The 23,770-nt window shown below is 36.8% G+C and overlaps 1 protein-coding gene across 1 annotated transcript in view; it reads right to left on the reverse strand.

Moving 5' to 3' along the window:
- Window positions 1-567: 567 nt before the first annotated feature.
- The window catches only part of LOC306861697 (uncharacterized protein), a 32,736-nt gene continuing 9,533 nt past the window's right edge, over window positions 568-23,770 (reverse strand). Inside the window, exons 3-9 of the mRNA XM_079404101.1 lie at window positions 17,527-17,859; window positions 17,235-17,309; window positions 13,736-14,047; window positions 10,404-10,521; window positions 9,138-9,411; window positions 7,996-8,130; window positions 568-4,061 (exon numbers count right to left, since the gene is read on the reverse strand). Of these exons, the coding sequence (XP_079260227.1) occupies window positions 3,969-4,061; window positions 7,996-8,130; window positions 9,138-9,411; window positions 10,404-10,521; window positions 13,736-14,047; window positions 17,235-17,309; window positions 17,527-17,859 (1,340 nt within the window). The 3' untranslated portion in view covers window positions 568-3,968. The remainder of the gene's footprint in view (window positions 4,062-7,995; window positions 8,131-9,137; window positions 9,412-10,403; window positions 10,522-13,735; window positions 14,048-17,234; window positions 17,310-17,526; window positions 17,860-23,770) is intronic.

Consider the following 23,770-nt stretch of genomic DNA (forward strand, 5'->3'; position numbering starts at 1 on the left):
ATTTTTTGAAAATATTACAAACATCTAACACAAAGTTCTGCTATAGAATAGTCATACGACTGAACTCATTACAATAACACACTGTGAGATATTACGCGTCTGTATGGAAATGTATATACAGTAAATGTGCAGCAGTAAGACAGAATGAGTTCTTGTAATTCACAGTGTGGTGAACTGTGACTAAACCATATACAGGCATATGGTTCAGTATTACTGGAAAAGTAAGACCCCCATGGACACCCTGTTTTATGTGTCATACACACACAAAACAATTCTAAAGAAAAGAAACCTCTGACATGCAAAACCCAGAAATAGAAGAGATTCATATACTTACAATGAAGTCACAGGCATGACTCAGAACCTCAGCACGCTTCGATGTGAACTGACAAATAAAACAAATGTGAATGTCAGAAGAAAGACTAGACAAATGAAGTGGGACATCTGTTCATCATTTAGTGAAAGCCATGGATATCAACTCACGTTATGATTCAACAACAGCCTGAAACAAAAACAAGCTAAAAGCAGTTCACTGATCTGACAGAAATAAACGAGCACACATATTGAATCATGATGCCCTGGATAAACTACTTTATTAGTTGCCGTTCATTTACAAAATATACATGGTTACTAAAATACTTCAAATATATTTTCTTTTTTTAAATAAATGCCTGTTAAGGCAAGACAACATGTAAACATGTCAAAGACACTGTACAGAACAGTTACAATTACACAACACAACCACACACAGACACACAGCAGCATCGCCACAACGCCACATACTGACATCTCCATACCTCCGGCATCCAGTAAAGCGCCATTTACAGATGCATTTCTAATCAATTTGTTAGTCTGTACAATTTGCGATTCTCTCAAAAACCAAAAGACTTTAATTACAAGATAAACAGTACAGAAGAGAGAACCGGACTGGAGTAGAAATTTACAGAATGAACTTAAAGGAATAATGATGTGGATGGATGGAGTCCAAACAGCTGATGAGCACACAGCTTTTACTTCACAAGACCATAATTGATCGACTACAGTCGCACTTTTGAATTATTGTCATGTTTTCATCAGCCATTTGGACTCTAATTCTGACGGCACCCATTCACTGGAGAGTATCGATTGGTGAGTGATGTAATGTTACATTTCTCCAAATATGAAGAAACAATTTCTACATCTTGGATGGCTTGAGCTCTGATGGTGAATACATTTTTGGGTGAACTATTCCTAAGACAACATGACATTCAAAATTCATTGATAAAGTGAATCCTTTTATGTAATAGTTCATAACAAGGACAAAGCCTGGGCATTTACTGGGCAAAGTTGACATTTACTCTGATTGCATATTTGCAAATATTCTGGACAATTTCAAATCATAACGTGTCATCCACAGCCAAAGCAACGGAGTGAACAGATCAAATAAATTAAGAGAACACAAATGACATTGGTCTTCATCTTCCACACAAAACAAATGCAAAAAGCTTAAAAACTTGGTAAATTTGGATTTGGACAAATCATGCAAACTCTAATCGTACAAAAAATTGTCACAGGAGCTAAAATCTACCACTGGTTTCTATCACTCAGCATGCAGAATCTACTTCCACAGACATGCAAATACTCAATCTGTACATATTACATCATTTACAAGTGCTGGGTGGAAGAGTAAAATAACTTTGCTCCTTCCGATTGGAAAGTTTTCATATTCCATTTCATCAAAGTAACAAACCTTCCAATGCAGTGCAGGACAAATATCATGTTTATTTCAAAGACAAATCACTGTGTAGCATGCACTGTCTCATAGAAAGTCAGCTGACCATTGAAACATTGAACATTCAGTTGTGCTACCACTAAGTTCTGAGTCTATCAACAGGATAGCAGAAAACGGCACTGGAACAACCTTGGGATACTGCAGATATTCCCAAACACTGAGACTCAGCAACAACTAATCCCAGGTCTTAAAACCACACTACAAAGATCACTGCCACAGCGCTAGTCAGCTGTCTACAAGCACATATGTCTACTATGATTTAGTCACTTTGATAAGAAGTCTACTTAGTGCGGTTTGTTGAAAATGACACCAAAAGACATCAGGTGAAGAAAACTTGTGAAATGATTATATAACAATAGATACTGTAAGATGAAAGTTGTAGATTCTGTTCATAACAGTAGGATTAACGCATTAATTTACTAGAATTATTACATGATGGATATGAGTTCAGTGATGCTATTATTAATCTTCATACAGGAAGGTACGTCTGTAATAGTCCCCATCCACACAAAGACCTCAAAGTTGTGATCTCTGATGTAAAAAGCTACATATAACTACATATTTCTCAGTTTTAAATGTCTTTAGTGAAACATACATAATTTAAGACAAGTTTCTTATCATTATAACTTTTTTGGTGAAAGGCAGTATGGAAGTTTCTGCTTCTAGCACTATTATTAGCTAGATAATTAATTCATGCTATTTATTTATGCTACAGATTTGAATTGCATTGTAAAAAAACATCTTTGTTATGGTTATGGTTAGGGTTTATGACAGTAGTTCTCAACTGGTTTTTACACTGACATCAAGTGGTAACCAAATACACTACTAAATATTTTTTTGTATTTAAAAAAATGTCAAACATTAATATTAGCGTGAACTGCATAGGTCCAATGATATGCATGTGATATGATTTGGGAAGATTTACTGACTACAAAAGATAAGGAGAGCATTTCAGGTCTTATTGTGCATTTTTAGAAGCTTTTTCATTTTGCTACAGTATTTGAAATTTATTTTAATTTATTTTAAATGACCTGTAATTTATTTTTGGGTCCCGGCACCAGTTGAGAACCACCAGTTCATGACATTTCGTTCTTTCTGTAAAAATGTTCCAACTCTGTCAGCTTCCTTGCAGAGAAGAGATTGTATAGAGTCATCTGTGTTTTGTCATTGCAAGCATGCAAAAAAAACTGAAAACAGCAAATAATCATCAATGCATTGTGGAATTACAGTAGATCTGTGCTTGTTCATTACAGTTCTTTTAGTGTTCTTTTAGCTTATACATTATTCAACCCTTGTATAAAAATATCTATCACTCTTTAGCATAATTTTTCAATCTACACACACAAAATCAATCTACAAATTCCATGTCTTGGAATAAACAATTCAGATACAAAAATATCTGTAAGTTTAAAATAAGCACGGTTACCTGCTGGAAAAACCTTAACCCACCTGGAATCTTCCAACTCTGGATTTTTTTCACCAAAATTAATGTAAAAATGACAAATAGTACGCATCACGAGAGTATTCTCCTTTGCTAGCATATAGAGAAGTACTGTACAGTTAACTACAGAGTTTTTGAGTTAGAAACCAAAGAGAACATGCCATGGTCGAAAGTGAAAGAATTTCTCAGTTATTGAACCTAAACACAAACGATCCTGACAATATTGAGACTTCGGTACGTAATTATTCAAAATGGGAAGATCCAGGAAGATTAAATAAGTACTGCATGCTAATCGAAAAGCAATGAAGCTCAAAGTAATTTGCTGCATCCAAAGCATTGTTGATGAAGAATGGTGTCCTCTTCAGTCCCCAAGAGATCGGGAATCTGTTTATAGAGGTAAAATGTGCAAATGTTCTATCGCAAAGTGATAAGGCAAATAGTTTTGGGAAAGAAAAAGACAACTGATGAAATGGAAAGCGGGGAGTCAGACCAATCAGAAGCTCTCGGTGTCGTCCTCCATTCTGCTGCTGGTCGAAACAAATATGATTGTCTACAAACGCAGAGCAAAGCAGTTGAAACGGCAAACAACCAGCATCACAATATACACCAAAAAGCGCCATGTTTGGAAGTCATGTGTTATTGTGTATGTCCCAGGCGAGTGATGGTTTACAGTTCCCATTGGTGGTTAAGTGTGGTCGGGGTGATAGAATTGTGTACCATGGGCAGAGGGGGATGATGAGGTCACTTCCTGTCCAGCGCTCAGGCCAGAGCTCTGGTGAAACAGGGGATGAGAAGAACTGCTGCTGCTGCCACCGCAACAACCATCACCAGATTCCAGTCTCCCTCACTCTCCTGAGGTCAATGAGAGGAAGAGAAGACATCAGAGGTCAAAGGTCAAGAGAAGCAATATTTACATTTTTTATATTTTTACTCTGTTAATATTATAATTATAGAATAGAACCTTGATACTAGCTGCTTAACAGTTATTGGCATATACATTTACTTTGTGATATTTTAATGTCATTAAACAAATATATATATATCAAACTTTATATATAGGCTCTATATATAACTCCAAAATTGTATACATTAATATCAATTATATTAGCCATATATTGGTCAATTATACTAGCCATATATATTTTACTTTTTATATTTTGAAATTTTATTGATTTATCATTCAGATTTTTACCTCTGAGATATACTGCATATAAGGTCAAGAGAAGTCATAAACAAAATTGTTGATATTTTTGCTCTTGTATTATTCTCCTTTATAATTGATAATATTACTGATATTAGTCTTTTTTTATATATATTTTAATTATATAATTTTGATTGTACCTCTGAGCTTTTTTAATGAATAATTTTTCATTAGATAGATAGATAGATAGATAGATAGATAGATAGATAGATAGATAGATAGATAGAATCATAAATTAAACACATAATAATATTAACGATATATTAATGAAATATTTAGTATTATATACATTTTACAATTTTAGGCTGATAATATTTTGTGTATCTCCGATTTTGTAATTTAAAACACATTTAAATTTAAATTACAATAAAAAACGTTCTCTTCCAGCTTTTATTAAAATTCATGTACTTTTTTCTAAAAAAAAAAGGCTCTGATGTTCATATTTCATCTTGGCATTCACCAAACTGAAACAGGTACAAACTTACAAATTTCAATGAAACTGAAACACAAACCAGAGTTTGACAATTTTTCTCTGGCTAGAAGACAGTGAATGAGGCTACAGAGCTGATGTGGTTTTAATGAACCTTCTGAGGACTTGTTGTTTATTTCCAGTCATCTTCTGTAATAGCGCTGGACTTGAGAGCTAAATATACCCATCCAGAAATGTGGAGAGATACAAAGCCAAGAGCAATGACCCAGTAAATACTCCAATCACTGTCACACACGTTCTCTTTTACATACTCTATTACTCTCTCTCCATCTGGTGTTGTGAGATTGGCAGTGGAAACCACATGACTGTCCAGCAGAATCAAAGAACTGTGTAAGTGTGTGTGCGTGTGGCTCCGGTCGGCCCCGCTGGGCAGCAGAACTGTTGAAATCAGAGTTGTGTCATACATTTGGCTGGGATAACAACGTTCGGAAATCTCAGAGGATGTCTGAATATGACTTGATTTTTGATGGTGCCAAACTTCCTGACTGAAGAACATACGAAATGTCTATGATGCACAAATTCTGCTGTCCAAACTACAAAAGCACAATCTAATTTGGCAGTGTTCTAAAAACAAGTCAACCCCCTTTGAGAACGGGATGTTTTTCTATGATTTTTCTGTATACAGGATTACGTTTACTCAAAGAATTGACCAATTTTGAACATACTTTATCCTGAATGAGGGTTTCTGTTTTGTTTAGGGAGGTTTTAAACCACTGAAAAGACAAGACAACTTTTTTCAGAGTAATTAACTAGAAAACTAGGTTTGTGAAACAATGTGCACATCCATAAAAGGCCCTCGAAAGGAATCAGGCACTGTGTCCAATGGGCAAACAGCCTTGTTTAGCATGACAGTTGTGACCATTCATTATGGCTTATAAAAAGTGGCATTTTGACCAGGATAAAGATAAGTTTCACAATACAGGAGGGACAAAAAGGCTCGTCTCTGGACTCTTAGAGAAATAAGGCAAAGCCATACCTTTCCCCCTTTAGGACAAGAGCTCCTTCCAGCAGCACCATATCAGGCCCATTATTACAACCATTCCTATGAAGGGTATGGAGAGAATAGGGCACTCAGACGAAGGAGTGGAGCTCTGAGGAAAAACACAGGGGGTGCAGGGATGGAGAGAGGAAGAGGAGGAAGAGGTGGTGAGAGAAACAAAAGAAAAAAATGACAGACACTCAAAATAAGGTCATGATTACACATGGGAGGTTTGTGCACATGTGGAAATACAGGTAAATAAAACATGGAAAATAATAAAAAAGTAATAGAGAGAAAGAATGAAGAGTGTGAGGATGAAAGGGAGAGAACACAACCAGATAGATAGATAGATAGATAGATAGATAGATAGATAGATAGATAGATAGATAGATAGATAGATAGATAGATAGATAGATAGATAGATAGATAGATAGATAGATAGATAGATAGATAGATAGATAGATAGATATGCCAGCAGTTCATCAGGAATCATCAAATTTGTTTGGAATTTGATATAGTTCAGTGTGCGTCGTGAGCGTATGGGTGTTTATGGTATGTTTATGTAGGTGTTCGGTGGTTAGAAAGCAACAGAACGAAGCGATGAAAGACCACGGGGGAGCAGGGAGACAGGAAAATACACCGAGATTAGATACACAGCAAAGATGGTTAAACACAAAATGGAAACCTTGCTCTAGTTTTGACCCTCCGGCTGATAAACACGGAGCCAAGGTCGCCATCTTGGCATTTAAAGATCCTTGCCCACACTGCACAGCCCGCCTACTGTATTAAACCAATGTAGCGGGTTAAATCTGTCGACAGTATCTGGGACATGTTGTTGAATACCACAGAAAATAATTCAGATTCATCCTTCAGTTTGTATAAACAAACAAACCAAACATGTTGAGAGAGAGCATTGATATATGCACTCATATGCTTGCACTGTAAGCCCGTTTATCAACTATCTAAGTGTTTTTACAAAGTGAAGGACAAGTCAAAAAAGAGAACAACCATGGTATATGAAAATAAACAAATGTGCAGGAATATGGTTATCCACAATCCTTTATGGGAGCAACACTTTCCATTGCAACAGCGACTTCTCTGATTGGTGGATTTTTGTCTTTCTTTTATAGGAAGTACAGTTCTTAAATTAAAATGTTGCAGTTAATTAAACATATATATATTTATATATTTAAACAAAGTGACTTTTAACCAAACATTTTTCTGAATTACTTCTGGAACCTGACTGTTGCCCTCTAGTGTTTTCTGTGATATTCTCTAGCAATATTACAGATTCTGTCCATAGAGCTCCATTTGTATTTAACCCAGAGCATTCCTTTAAGGAATCATGGGAATTGTAGGCAGCAGAACAGTGTGAGTGAGGGGTTAACCACACAATTAAAGTGCAACTATGAAGGATGGATGATTGACATGGGACACGGTACTCAGACTGGACAGACTCTTTGATAGGAAAAAACCCTAATTATTATTTCTATGGCTTGGAAAAACTCATTCTAAGAGCTTGTTGTTAGACAGTACAGGGGTTAGAAAGACCTCTATGTCAGTGCACATTGTACACACACAAAAGCTTGATATGCTACAGTGGATCAAGAAAACTAGCTAGACACATAAGCTGCTAAAGGTTTGACAAACACAAGATGTGAAAACACACACACGGCCCAGAATCAATGTGTGTGACAGGGCAAAAAGCAACCCAAAGTGAAACATACACACTCGACCGAAAATGGCGGAGTGGTTTAGTTAGACAGGATGCACTTTGAAAGACAGGTACTGCTGTTGGACAGATGGTCGCTTCAGCGGTGGTTGACCCCACATGCAAAACGTTAGTCATGTACAGAGCATTTTCAAACGCTGACAAACATGGAGGTCGATGGAGTCATGGTGTCATTCTGTTGATAATATTTCGCCCTACTTGCTGTGTGAGTAATGTCTGTTTGTTTTCAGCATGTGTACAGTACAGTGATTTATTGGAGGTCGCATTTTTACCCCAAGGAAGTTCACACGTTCACTGTCTGAAGTTCTAGAGTGATGGCTCTTGTGGATTTGGAAGAAAGCAGAGCGTCATGACTGATATCTGACCCCCTTTATGACCCCTCACCTGAGCCTTCCTCCCAGCCAGCCGATCAAGCTCCGCCCTACAGCGCTGAAGCTCCGCCTCTAGCTCCACCCTCTCCCTCTGGCTGCTCTCATACAGCCCCTGCAGTTCCACAAGCTCTCCTTTTAGTCCCTCACACTAAAAGAAAGGAGAGATACAGAGACATAACAAATGACAGAGAACAAGTGATTAGATTCACTGAGTCACAGAGAGAGTTTTAGCTTGTGTGGCAGAAACAAGTTGACTAAAACTCTTTGTTTAATCATTCCATTATTCAATAGAGGACAGAGGAATTAGATTTTCTTTGTTGTCACACTTGTCAGGGTTTTTCAGCGATATTCTCCTCAAGGTCAAGTTGTTGAAAAACTGATGGCAAAATAACTAGATATTCTGCTAGCATCAAGTATTTGGCTCACATTTTTTGTCAATACCATGACAGATGGTTTTGTGACCTGTTGTGACTCGTTTTTTTTACCCCATTTACCCATACCGAGAGTGGAGAAGTGGAGAATATTTTTCATGAGTATTTGTGTTATTAAATAATAATAAAAAAATAATAATAATAATAATTATCAGACACTATCATCACACACACACACAACATATATATATATATATATATATATATATATATATATATATATATATATATATATATATATATATATATATATATATATATATATATATATATCCTGTATATATATATATATATATATATATATTTATATGATAAAACTTTCATTTTTATTTTTGACATTTTCACAATGTATATACAGATATTTTAAATATAATATATAACATTAAATTTAAATATATTTAAATAAACACGTCATACGCTTAATTAAATATACACAAATTTCCACATTATGTCTGTAGCTGGACAAATTTCTTATATTATGTTGACCTATGAGAAAGTAAATTTAACATGAAACACAATTCTTGATTTAATCCATTTGAACCAAGTAATTTATTGAAGTTGATAGGAATTTATTGGAATTTTACCATTTTCAGGTGGCTATTTTGTACCAAAGATGATCCAAAAACATTTCAAATTGACAATGCACTCTAAAGTTCAAATATCTGTTATTTGGCCAAATGGGCAACTAATTCTATGACTAGTGTACATTTCGGACATAACGTACCTCTCGCTGGACCTGTGATGCTTTCTCCTCAGCCTGTTTCAGCTGGTCTTTGAGAGAGAACACCTCTGAAAACCCTCCACTCATGCCCGTCGGGGTAACAGGTTTGCCCTCGAACGAGATGTTCTTTTGGGTATAAGCGTCCACCCATTTCCCACCTCCTACTTCCAACGTGCTGACGAAACCCTCGGCCGTCACCTCCTTCTCTACATCTTTTTCTGTGTCATTTTCTCCATCATTCTGCTCTACTTTCAGTGCCAGGAATGAATCAGCTGAGCTGTCAGGATAGAGGCAGGAAATGTACAGTACATTTATTATAGATAGATGTACATGTTGTGGTGCTTTTTTTAGTGTATTACTAATGGACTTGTGAACTCTTGCTGCACTCTTTGCAGATTAGCTTTATTTTGTGACTTTGATAGTGTGTGTGTGTGTGTGTGTGTGCGTGTGTGACAGCCACACTGCAGTACTCATCACTGATTCATTCTCATAATCATTTATTCAAAATCTCAAAAACTCTTTGGTTTCTCTCCCTCATTCACTCTCTTAGTTTCTCACAGTGCTTAAAAAGCCTTTACAGTAAACATAAATGTCATAGAAAAATAAACTACATAAAAAAACTTTAGTTATTAAAATTCATATTTAAAAATAAAAAATAAATACACATAACAAACCCCATTAATCAGAGAAGAGCATTATGCTAGTAATTGTTTTTTCAGTCCTGTTTTGACATCAGAAATGTGTGTGTTTGGGCAGATTTACAACTCAAACCAGACAATTTATTGAGACATGCATTAGAATATCAAACTGTGCCTATGAAAAATGATATATTAATCAACTTCAGCACATGTTCAAGATTTTAAACTGTTTATAATCATTTGTTATCACTTCCGAGAACAGTTCTTCTTTTGAGCTGAAACATTTAGCACTTGTTTAAAATAAACATAATGGTATATTACAGAAGTATTCATTTTAAATAGAGATTGAATTAGATTCATAAAGTCAAAAAACTTGATGTCTTAAAATAGTTGCAAGGCAACTGTGGCTCATCTCGCTACCAAAATATTTGGATAAGATGAAATACACAGTCATTAATGTTTCATGTTGCTGTGAAACACATTCATAGCTGCTAAATAGTTTTAGCGAGAGTGTCCATTGAGACAGATTATGGCTGAATGCCTCAGCGGTCACGCCGGCCTTATTAACCGAGACTGAGTTTGCAATGCTTGTCTTGTTTGTGTGTGATTGACAGGCCATGAGGCCAATCACCTGACTCGCTGCTGCTCCAGCATCTCCAGTTTCTTAGAGAGCTGCTTGTTGTTGTTCTTTAGAGTCTGACACTCGTCCTTCAAGGAGCGACACTCCTCCATCAGCTGGTCCATGTCACCTATCCGATCACAACACAAGAACAGATGTCAGCCAAAGTAGAAGTGGGGGAAAAAAAAACACTGAAAACACTGAATAGCATTTTAGCATACTGCTTTTAATATGTCTGCTATTTTAAATTGGTGAACGTTCCAAATGGAATACTACCATGCTACTTTTTGCAGTATGTATACTGTGTACATTATGCATTTTTGAGCAAGAAATTATATTCACAAAATATACTATAAAAAAGTAGTATGATATTATGCTATTCTGAATTGCATGCTATGTAAGTACAGCATACTGCACAGTATTTTCTGCCTACAATATTTAATAAATTGCACTTGAATAATAAGAAGTTCACTATCAATCAAAAGTTAGGGGTCAGTGTGGTTTTTTTATGTTTGATGAGTCTCTTATGCTTATTTTATTTGATCAAAAATGCAATAAAAACAGAAATACTTTGAAATATTTTTACACTTTGAAATGCAATTTTTATTTCATTATATTTTTTAAATTGAATTTATTTCTGTGACGCAAAGCTGAATTTTTTGCAGGCATTAATCCAGTCTTCAGTGCCACATGAATCTACAGAAATCATTCTAATATACTGATTTGGTGCTCAAGAAACATTTATTATTTACATCAGTGTTGAAACAGTTTTGTTGCTGCTTATTATTTTTGTGACTGATGAATAGAAAGTTAAAAAGATCTGCATTTATTTGAAATAGAAGTCTTCTGTACATTATAAATGTCTAACCGCTTCAAACAGTCATATAGGCCTATTGTTGTGACTACACTGCATATCTACTTAACTGAGTGATGTAAAGTGATTTATTATGTATTTTTAATTACATTTTGTGTAAATATGTCTACATTTTTTAGCAGTACGATCAAACTGTGACCCAGTATGCTACATACTACATAAAACATTCCAGAATGAATATTATGGTAGTAAGGCCAAATAACAAATAACAGATTTGTTTCAGACTGTAAAAAAAAAAAAAAAAGCAATACAGAGGCTACACATCTATAGCAAGAAAATATTGAACATTTGACCAGGGAGCCGTAAATACACACCAAACCCTGCAACTAGTCTCCATGGAAACAACCCATTCTGCTCTCTTCCTGCTGCAGCAGTCTGACCTGTCAATCAGGAGTCATGTTTGCCTTGCACGTCCCCCATGGTGCAATGTTCAACCCCCGATAGCATAGGCTCTAATCTCGAAGGAATCTCACTTGCAAACAACTCTGCACTCTGTCTCTGCCAGGCCTGAATGTGTATGTGGTGTAAATAACCATCAGTCGCATCTGACCCGGATCAGAGGTAACATGCATGCATCAATCACAGGCTCTGATGTGTTTGTGTTCAACACTGCTTTGCGATCAGCACATCTGACCACATGACCCCACCAGCAGTAATCGCTGGTATGTTGTTTTTATTGCAGATCTTAATATAGTAAAGTTCTACCAGCATCAAGGGAGCAGAAAGCAGCCCCGGCGCCCTTAGAGGCAGAGAAAGACATCAACACCAGACAAATGGGCTCTGTGGAGGTCCTGCACTCTGTCAGAATGTCAAACAGACACTCAGACACTGAAAGAACCTGTAATACACTCACATTTGTCAGTGACATTGCATTCTGGGTAATATCAGAGTACCGTGTCGTATCAGGCAATGGGGAAGAAAAACGTCTGTATCGCTCTACAGGGTTTATGTGCTATCAGCATCTGTCAGTACTGTTGGAATGAGGTTATGTGATATAAAGAAAAGTCTTGCTGGAGAAATCTCAGCTGGCTAACATACAGAAACACAGACGAGGTCTGGAAAAACTGACTCCGTTCAGCATGCAACTTTGCATGTGTGTGGAATAGATTGATTATACCCCAAAATTATAGATAAGCAGACCCACAAAAATGCATACATTTGATTTTCTATCATGGTGAACCATATGTTGTTTTTATACTTGACTAAGTATAGAAACCTTTATTATTTTTATATTCATAACATGTTTTAATGATATTAGCATAGTATCACTTAAGCCTCACATAAACATTTTTGCATGTTAACATTTTCATTAAGGCATTATTTAGTATGTTTTTTAAGCACAATGTTAAGTATTTTATATGTATTTGTATATTTTTAAGTTTTAACATTTGTAATTAGCTTTCATTTTTATATTTTCAAGTTTTGTGTTTTTACCATTTTTTTAGTTTCTGTTGCATAAATATTTTTATTTAGCTCTGATTTATTTTTGTTTGTTTTTTATTTTAGTATTTTAACAAACTTATTTTCAGCAACATTTCTAATTTTCATTTATTTATTTATTTTTAGATTTATTTATTTACATTTATTTATTATTCATTTATTTATTTTTTAAGTTTTTCATCTAATATTTGTCATTTCATTTCAGATTTATATACTTTATTTCAGCCTTATTTCAATTACAGAAACCAGTTTTTATATTTTTCATGTTAGTTAGCAATAATAACTCTTGAGTAAGCATTTTTTTCTTAACGATGAATGTTGTCAAATTTGTGATTTCAGGTTTTCCTATAATTCAAGACATTTGTAGCAAACAATAGGCAAAAACAACACACACACACACAAACACGTGTAACATCTGTCTTTCTGTTAATTAATGACTTGTTTATGTGATTCTTGAATATAGAAGCCTGAAATAGACTTTTGCATTCACACTATTTCACTCTCCTTAGCTTCTGCATTTGAGCACATCCAAAAAACATATGGGACTAGATTGTGCCAAATCACACACAGCCAACAGATCTCACACACACACCCACATGGAAAATGGGCCTGTCCTGCCAACTGCAGAGAGTTGTTTTGGAGAGGTGTGAGTGTGTGCTGTATTATTTCCCCGTTGCACCATCTCACCGCTCATTAGAGGTCATTTACTCCCATATAACCACGGTTTTAAGCGTGTGTTGTGTTTCATGAGTGAACAGGGTTAACTAGTCACATGCATTGTGTTTTGGAGCACATTATGCTGGTGTCCCTAACTAACAGGAGGACATTCTTGACCAACCGGTCTCATTAGAAAGATCAAGCTGGACAACAAGGCTTCACTAATGTCTAGCAAACAGCATGGCTCTGCTGATCCACCAGCCAGACCAGCACTTGCCAGTATAACACTTCAAGCTGCTATAAACTGGTCTTTTTTTCCAGGATGTCTCTATTGGGAGCCTGGAGCCACACTGTAGTGTGGTGGGAATCAGACCTTCTCCTCCTGCTTTCTCCTGCTCTTCTCTGTGCTGGTTCTTCATGCTGATTTCGGCCCGCAGTGTGGTGAGCTCCAGCTCGTACTCCTGCGTGGTGCCACGCAGACGCTCCAGTTCGGCACGCAGACGGCAAAGTTCCTCCTGCAGCAGGGCGATGTCATTCTCCCGCTCGCCTGCGGCCTCCTCGGCTGCCTGCTGCAGCTCCTGCACCTCCTCCTGCGCCACACGCAGCTCCTCCTGCGCCTCCCACAGCTCGCTGGCCTTCTCCTCCTCAAGACTGTCCAGCTCCTCCTGCACTGAACGCAGCTGAGCTGTGGGTCAGACGTGGGACAGAACAACATGTTCAACTAAAAATCGAGTAATAAAAAGTATTGCAGTACAGTGATGGCACAATATGGTAATACAATGGTATACCAAAGCGTAAAATAAAACCATATTCATATAGCATGGCGTTCACATGGTACTCTTACCATGGTATTGAAGTGTGTTATTGGGAAAGAAGTGAGAAAAATGTATCCCTAAGTGCCTAAAATTGTTTAAAATTTAAAACAAGACAAAATAATAAAGTATAAATGATAAACTGATTTGGGCAGCACAGGTTTAATTATTTGTGTATGAATGAATATCTAAAAAACAACTTCTGTTTTCACCTAATGATGCTATATAATGCCTAATTTTTCTAAATAGTTTCTGAAACAGTACGCAGGATACAAAAATTGACACTTTAAACAGTGGGATGATACACATTTATTTCAGTTTGCGATGTCCATTTTATTTTGGAAATAAATATAATTAAATAGCAATAAAATAAATGACAAAAAATATATATTTCTAATTTACATTTGTGTTAACTAAAACTAAAATAAAGTTGAAATAAAGTTGAAATAAAATTAAATGTAAAAATGTAAACTTGAATTCAAATAAAAAATAGAAATGTTGTCTTGGCAGCTAACTGAAATAAATATGTTTGAAAAACTGAAATACAAATTAAAAAGTTGAAAATATATGTGACCCTGGACCACAAAACCAGTCTTAAGTCGCTGGGGTATATTTGTAGCAATAGCCAAAAATACATTGCATAATAATTGCCAAAAATCATTAGGATATTAAGTAAAGATCCATGAAGATATTTTGTGAATTTCCTACTGTAAATATATCAAAACTTCATTTTTGATTAGTAATATGCATTGCTAAGAACTACATTTGGACAAATTTAAAGGCGAATTTCTCAATATTTTGATTTTTTTGCACCCTCAGATTCCAGATTTTCAAATAGTTGTTTCTCGGCCAAATATTGTCCGATCCTAACAAACCATACATCAATGGAAAGCTTATTTATTCAGATGATGTATAAATCTCACTTTCGAAAAATTGACCCTTATGACTGGTTTTGTGGTCCAGGGTCACATATAAAAAAATGATAAAGGAACATATCAAATTACTAAAATTAAAATGAAAACTGACAATATAAAATAAAAGCTAATTCAAATACCTCACATATGCGGGCCATCTGGATATTTAGTGTACACAGAAAAAGTGGATACTATGTGAAGTGACATTCAGCCAAGTATGGTGACCCATACTCGGAATTCGTGCTCTGCATTTAACCCATCCAACGTGCACACACACAGCAGTGAACACACACACACCGTGAACACACACCCGGAGCAGTGGGCAGCCATTTTATGCTGCAGCGCCCGGGGAGCAGTTGGGGGTTCGGTGCCTTGCTCAAGGGCACCTCAGTATTGAGGGTGGAGAGAGCGCTGAACATTCACTCCCCCCACCTACAATTCCTGCCGGCCGGAGACTCGAACCAGCAACCTTCGGATTACAAGTCCGACTCTCTAACCATTAGGCCACGACTTCCCCTATGTATAGCATACACAGTATATACTGCAGAAATGGTAATAGTATGCTATTTCAGAATATGCATGCAAGTAGGTGCATACACTTCTAAAACTTTATGAGCTGACAACTAACTAATAAAATCCATGTACATTTATATAAGTGCAGCTTGAGGACATCAAGACCATTTGAGGTCTATAATCAGCCACTTCACGGAAAACCAAGGACATTTGAAGTGAAAAATACAGGCCTTCGGCTCACGTCTCATTACAGCATTCACTCAGCACGTCCAGCTGTCAAGTAGCAAAAAAGAGGCAAAACCTCTCAAACTAACCACACAAAGTGTGAATTTTAGTCTGCAGGGGCTTCTGGAAAACTATAATCAGTCTCCTTCTTGCAAGGCAGGAAAACGGATGATAAAAACCCCTTCGGCACAGGCTGTGATTAAACCAAAGAGCCATTTCTTCAGCCTGTGAATCTGATTCAGGCAGTGGTTTGTTGTGTTATTCATATCTGTGATTCCATTACTCACGATGGTACCTCGGCACAGCCCGTGCACTTCTGCAAACGCTGGTTTACTTTGCCTCCTCACAGTTCATTTAATTTAATTACAGCATAGCTGCTGAGAGAGTGAAAGTGAGTCACTGGGGAAGTGAACAACAATTCCATCATCTCTGCTTTTCCCATTTCTCACACAGGCCCTCTCTACTCCCTCTTGCACCCAAGTAACACTCGGCCAAACTAACGGAAACGAGATGTTCAGGGTTGAAGGACTCTGTGGTAGTTACCGGACTGATTGAGATAATCTCCATCATAACACATTTACAGATAACATTGAGTTTGAATACAAGACGACCTTGCAGGAGTGTTTGAACATGACATGCAGAGAGTAATGCAATTAGTTGATATTATACATTTTAATACATTCATAAAGATAATGAAGCTGCATTGGAACAAAGGTACATAGGCGATGTTAAAAATACAATGTGTGCTCACCGCATTCTGCATAGTATATAGTGCATACTGAAAAAAGTATGTGGAACTATAAGCCATATGAAATATTAACATTTTAAACAGAAGTATGCCACATTGTCAAATTTAGAGAGTGCCAAAATAGAATAAAACATTTAATTAAAATAATTCAAGTAATCCAACATTCTGTAAAAATGATTTCAGACCAAAATGTTTCCAGTAAGGGAAGATGAAATCAAGCACATTGCATTGTGGGAGAAAGGACCCAGTGCATTGTACTATAATGTATATTGCACATTGTGGCAAATGTTATCTGGGTAGTATAATAGTATATTGGGTAGCACTATGGGTAGTATAATATTTCCAACCATAGCAAATGTTTTCTATTTTTAATACTGCACAAAGATATGAATATGCCTCTTCAAATCATCTGTGGTCTGTGTTGAAATCATAAAACAGCTTGATGTATCAAGAATGTTTATTCATTAGTGTTGGACACTGCTGTTATTCAATATGCTAAATGTAAGAGGATATTTATGCTGCTTGAAGACTGAGTAAAACAATTTATATCTGTCATATTTAAAGTCTAAAGTTAATTTTATTTATTTTATCATTGACAGCAGTTATTAGAGTTGTGATGCATTTACATCCGCTTCTGTTTCCAATTGTGTTTCTGATCACCTTGAAGTCTCTGAATCTGTCTCGTAAAGCTCTCGGCCTGGTGGGCGCTTGCCAGCCGCTCTTCCTCCAAAAGACCTACAAAGCAAAACAATAACATTAAACGGTGGCTGGAGGGACATTAGAAATGAGTAATTAGTTACTTATCAATGGCATCTGACAATATTAACAAGCCAGGAATGTTTGTGTGAGGGCATGACTGGAGGAACAGGTGGTTTGGTGGTCAGTGACAGCTGAGCATGCTCAGAGGGAACTCCTCGGTGATGATGTCACACCCTAAAAACAGCATACGCACCCTGAAGCTCGTTGTAGCTCTCCTCGTGTCGTTGCGACACCTCTCTGGTCTCCTCCAGCTCCAGGAGCAGCTGCACCACCTGCGACCTCAGCACCTCCAGCTCATCTTCATCATCCACTCCCCTTTGCTCCTCTCTATCCCCCTTCTTCTCCTCCTCCGCAGTCTCCTCCTTCACCTCCTTCTTCTCCCGCTCATCCTCCTGCCCCTTCTCTCCGTTTCCAGCCTCCACCTCCTCCTGGTCTCTCTCCTCGTTGTCCTCCAGTGAGCCTCGCTCTTTGGCTGTCATTTGGCTGCCTATACCAGGCCGCTCTGCTTTCAAGTCACACACATCATCTGAGACAGAAAAAAACAGAGATCAAAGATAAATGAATCAGTCAGTTATACGCAGTAATTGATTCTAAATTTTGCAGCTGCCAGATATACATTAAAATAGTTTCTTCGCACACATTAAAATAATGTTAACTCGCGTTAATATTTCACAGATAAATGCAAATAAAAATAACATAAAAATAGCTGAAGATAATAGAATCTTCTAATTTTATAACAGCACTTACAATAATTATTTTCTTAAAACTTGTATATTTGAGTTGTAAAGCCGTTTGGATCTTAATTTTTATAGCCGTTGAGGGTTTCATGGTCTATGGAGTTAAATTGTCATGTTGTAAAATAAGATACAACTAAAACTGTGTCAGTGACTTTTTCACACTAAAATCATGGTAATACACATATTTCTTTACCACTACATACACACTACTATATATATATATATATATATATATATATGAAAATACTGTGAATTGAGCTTAACTTGTACTGAACCAATAACTGAGCCGAATCCTCTCTGCTCTAATAAACATTAGCTCATGCCACAAAATGACATTTAAAAGTTGTCTAGCTGTCATTCCCACATTCTCTGTTTGAAAAGGAGATGTGCAGTTATGCATGTCCCCCACCCCCAAACTCCACCTGTCATCTCTAGTAAGAACCTTCCAAATGCATCCAGTCCAACACCTTCATCTGAGGAACCTCTTCATCACCTTCTGGCCCCTGGCTCTCATCTCTCTCTGCCACCAACAGATGTCCAGACCCCTTCAAGCAATCAAAACACCCATCCAGGGCCACCAGTGCCCCAGTGCGAAAGGAATGTGTGCTATTTTAAGGATTTAGGCCATGAATCGCCCCTCTGCCTTCACCTGTTGTCTGTTCACAAACACAACACACACACACACACCAGTAGTGGCCCTTTCAAACTGTAAGAGACCCATAGAGTCCTCTAGTGGCAAGGGTGGCTATAGACATATATAACACACACACACACACACACACACACCTATATATATATATATATATATATATATATGTGTGTGTGTGTGTGTGTGTGGTGTGTGTAGTCTAAATATATAGTCTCTCTTTCTCTATATAAAGAGTTTATTTGCAAAAACAGATAACTCAAAAATAATGTTTTTTATTATGTTATCATGTGTTTTATTGTGTTAGTTAGCTGTTTGTTTTTAGTTGTATTTTTATAACCTAGTTAAAATAACCCAACTACAGTTTGATTGAGATTGATTGGAATGCACAATGAAAAAACATGATTTCTGAGAATAGTTAAAAAAGGAGTTATTTGTTTTTGCAAATGAACTCTTCATATATAAATAGAAACATAAAAGTAGTTAAATTGTTAATCATTGCAACATTATTAATAAAAAATAAAAAATTTAAAAAAAGCATATATATTTCAATTGTTACATAAAATATATTTCTTTTTTTTTTTTTTAAATAAGATACAAGACATTAAACAGATCACATTTGCCATTTTTACATATGCTGAATGAAAAGAGGCAAATAAACTGAATGAAAGAACATGTAAAGTGAGCAGCTGATCTTCTCCTGCTGTCCTTCTCCTCTTCAGTCTGTGCTAATCACCCACCAAAGTAAGGAGCCAACTGGTTAAAAATAGCCCATTTCAACACACTCCTTCTCTTCTAACCCTTTCTTCTTTTCTTTTCTTCACACCCTTATTTCCAGCCTTGCACTATTCACATCACCTCTTTTTTTCATTCTTGTTTTCCAAATGATCCACCTGTTCTTTCCCCAGTACATCCATCTTTCAAACAGTCACCTGTTGCTCTCTTCTTAAATTTGCCACCACGTTCTTAACGCCCTCTCCCTCCTCATCTTCCCTCCAGTCTGACCCATAACTCTAGCATTAACAGGTGCCGCCCACTGTGGTTTCTCTCACTTGCCCTCTGACCTCTGAACTCAGAGAACCAGGCCATTCAATTGGTCAGCCATTTACACACTAAATCTCTCCTACAATCTCACTCTCTAGATCTCTTTAAAAGGATAGTTCATCCAAAAATGAAAATTAGCCCATGATTTAATCACCCTCAAACTATCCTAGGTGTATATGACTTTCTTCTTTCACACGATTACAATCGGAGTTATATTAAAAAATGTCCTGGCTCTTCCAAGCTTTATAATGGCAGTGAATGGCTGCTGAAGTCCACTGAACTGCATCCTTCCATCATAAAAACTGCTCCACACGGCTCCGGGGGGTTAATAAAGTCCTTCTGAAGCAAATCAATGCATTGGTGTAAGAAAAATATCCATATTAAAAACGTGTCAGCTTGGCGTGTTCCGGGCTTAAGACAAGTCATGTCACTCGGCGGCCATCTTTGAATCTCTTTGAATGGGGAAACATCAAATTCTCCAAAACTGCTTGCCAAGCTTACGATTAAATTTCATATTTTAAATCACCAGTGAAACCTGACAACTGTCTCATAAATGTTGTTTATTTTGCTTAAAAAAAAGTGTATTTTTCAGGCTAGACCTGCATATGCACAGTCCTGAGCGCACGTCTCAGAACGCTGACAGTTCCTATAGCAACCGGGACTTCTAACAGCAGCTGCAGTGACGCGTTGACTTTACCAATTAGCGATTGGCTCTTTTGCTCAGAAGGAGGGGCTTCGTTCAAAAGAGCGGCCATATTGAGTGTTGCATTTTTCCCCATTCAAAACTGTATGAGTGACAAGTCTTGGGTATTCTATAGTCTTTGCTGTCGTACACAAGAATGGAGCTGCGTGGAGCACTTTTAATGATGGATGGATGGACTTTATTGGACTTCAAAAAAATCAACACCCATTCACTACCATTTTAAAGAGCTTGGAAGAGCCAGGACATTTTTTAATATAACGCCGATTGTATTCGCCTGGAAGAATATTTTTGAGTATTTCATTTTTGAGTAAACTATCCTTTTAAAGATAGAATGACTGTGTGTGAGAGCATGATTATATAAATATAAATGATTACTACTATTATTTTTATGAGTATTATTATTAATAAATTATTATGTGTATATATGTATATGAATAGATACATAATTACAGCGGTATATTAAAGCATTAGCTGAATCATTGATATATGTCTATAATATCACAAGGCAAATCTAAATTGGATAATGCTTGTGAACGACATGAGGTCCACACACAGGACACAGAGACAGTCGGCCATGCCAGACCTGATTAGAGGATTCACCTCTCTGATCCTCTTAGATCAGATGCCTGTGTGGGATTAACGGAATCTGTCGGTGCGGAAAATGAATTGTCTTGCCAGCAACTCCTCCCCCTTCATTCCTACATCGTTCATTCTCCCATTCACTCCTTTTTTCTCTTTTCCCCTTGTTTGTTTTCTCTCACTTCCCTCTCTCTTTCTGAATGATATATATTCCCCTGAAATGAGCCCTGTGCTGTATTATTGATCATGCTTTGCAGATTAAAGTCTTTCAAAACATCTATTAAATAGTAATGAAGCAGCGGGGAAACACACACATACACAGGCAGGGTCTTGAGCTTTAAAGGATTATAGGCAGCTTTGATAGAACCCAATCAGCTTTATCCAGCGTATCTGAGCTATGAATTATTCTGTTGGGACAGAGAATTATTTTTACACGCAGACAGACATCTGGATCAATCACTGGATATGCAACGCACATCGCAATCATGCAGCATCCCTCAGGACGAATAAGGCAAAGCAGTTACACAACAGCAACCTCTGAGGTTTTCTGAATTAGTACAAAGTAGAGCTGTCAGTCTATGATCTTTGATACAAAACCTATAGTTCTGCCTACTTTTTTATATAATGTTTTAAAATATTTAAAGGAATAGTTCACTCAAAAATGAAAATTTGCTTAAAATCTACTCACTCTCAAGCCATCCAAGATGAGTTTTCTTCATCTAACCAGATTTGGAGAAATTTAGCATTACATCACTTGCTCACCAATGGGTCCTCTGAATGGGTGCCGTCAGAATGAGAGTCCAAACAGCTGATTAAAACATCCCAATAATCCACAAGTAATCCACACAATTCTAGTTAATCAATAAATATTTTTTGAAGTGAAAAGCTGTGTTTGCAAGAAACGAATCCATCACAAATGCCTTTTAACTTTAAACCATTGCTTCTGACGGCACCCATTCACTGCAGAGGATCCACAGGTGAACATGTGATGTAATGCAAAATTTCTCCAAATCTGTTCTGATGGAGAAATAAACTCATCTACATCTTGGATGGCTTGAGGGTAAGTACATTTTCAAGGACAATATCATCTCATTGATGTTGGAAACATGCAACTCTAAATACTATAAAGCACAACTGATTTTTTTCTCTCTTGTAATAACATCATGCACCATATGTGCAATGGCTGACATAACAGAGGCCTCACTTCCTGTTGAACTCAGATTCTTGTGACTTTCTCATGTATGACGAATGACGATTCCTCATAAAAAACATCTTTGTTCAACAGACATAGTTCAGGAGAATGCGAGAGTCTGTTCCTTAATTTGTGCAATTTTGGCTGATTACAATTCAATGATGGAATCTGCAGCTGCATAAAAATGAATGAGAAATGTATTATGTGGAATATAAACCTAACTCTGAAATCAGAACATTCATTTACAAAACAACTGACACAATTAATTTGCAAATGAGCACTTTGGAGATAATAATCAAATGAAACAATTTCAGACCATGTCCAGAGGCTCATATTTAATCCTAATATCACGAGTGGCATTAATGTTGACGTGCAAAGAGTCCCATCACAAACACAGACAAATATAGCTCTCGTCTGGTTCTCAGAGTTCCCATGAGCTCAGAAAATTTATATAATTCTGGTCACAAGCGTGGCTTTGTGATCGGCCAACGCCGCTGGCGGAAATCCAATGTCATTTCTCAACATAACTAAAACAACATCAATCAAATACTGATATAATCAGATGTGTTGCACCCTTTCTAGTTATGTTATCGCCTGTGTCCTGACCTGTCAGTCATAATGTCAATACTGTCAGCACTCAATCAGACTGACATGATCTCAATGAGGGAGATTAAAATACATAAGGAAAAACTAGTTCAGGGCTCTTCAACAGGGGTCTGTGACCCCGGAAGTCCATTGCAGTACTGCAGGGCAAAAAAATAAAACCAATTTATAAATAATTAAAATATTAAATGCAATTAAATTTATCATAAAAGTTAATGACTCTCCACATCAGCAATTATTATTTAAATGCATTTTTAATGTAAACATCAAAAAAGTAGTATGTAAATACAACATTATAGTATCATATGCATGTTATTATAGGAATTTTATTTAAAATGCAACACTCTCTTCTAGTTCTTGGCCTAAAAGACCCCTATTATATTTACGTACATATGCACTTTCTGTCCATGATCAGCCCGTGTCTGGCTAAAATCCAGACTGTGACATCAGTTTCCTGTTTATAGCGCTGTTCTCACTCCCAATGCTAGCCGAGGGTAATATTACACTGACCTTAACCTTAACCTTAACACACATACATCCTTCAACACACCTTTCAGCCTCAAAGTCTCAAGCTATTCATCAAATCCAAAAATAATATTTAAACACTTAATTTAATGCAGCCTGTCGCCACCATATGAGCTGCACTGAAAATCAAAGTCTAAACATCATTAATAAACTGAGCACAGCGCTGAGAAGAAGACAGATAATGGACACGGTCACAATAGCCTCCTGGGAAATCAAGGAGCAAACACCTTCAGCACACGTACATTCACAAAACACAAAGACTAACCTACAAAACCAGACTCTTGCACACACACTTAAGGCATTTTCTACTTAAGTTGCATTCCTCCTCATTATTAAAGCATGACTGCAATGCAGCGAGCTGTTTTTCCATAGTAAACTCCTGCCAGAAACAAGCACTACAGCTGCAGT

This window comes from Barbus barbus (assembly GCF_936440315.1).
Source record: "Barbus barbus genome assembly, chromosome: 42".
Taxonomy (NCBI): domain Eukaryota; kingdom Metazoa; phylum Chordata; class Actinopteri; order Cypriniformes; family Cyprinidae; genus Barbus; species Barbus barbus.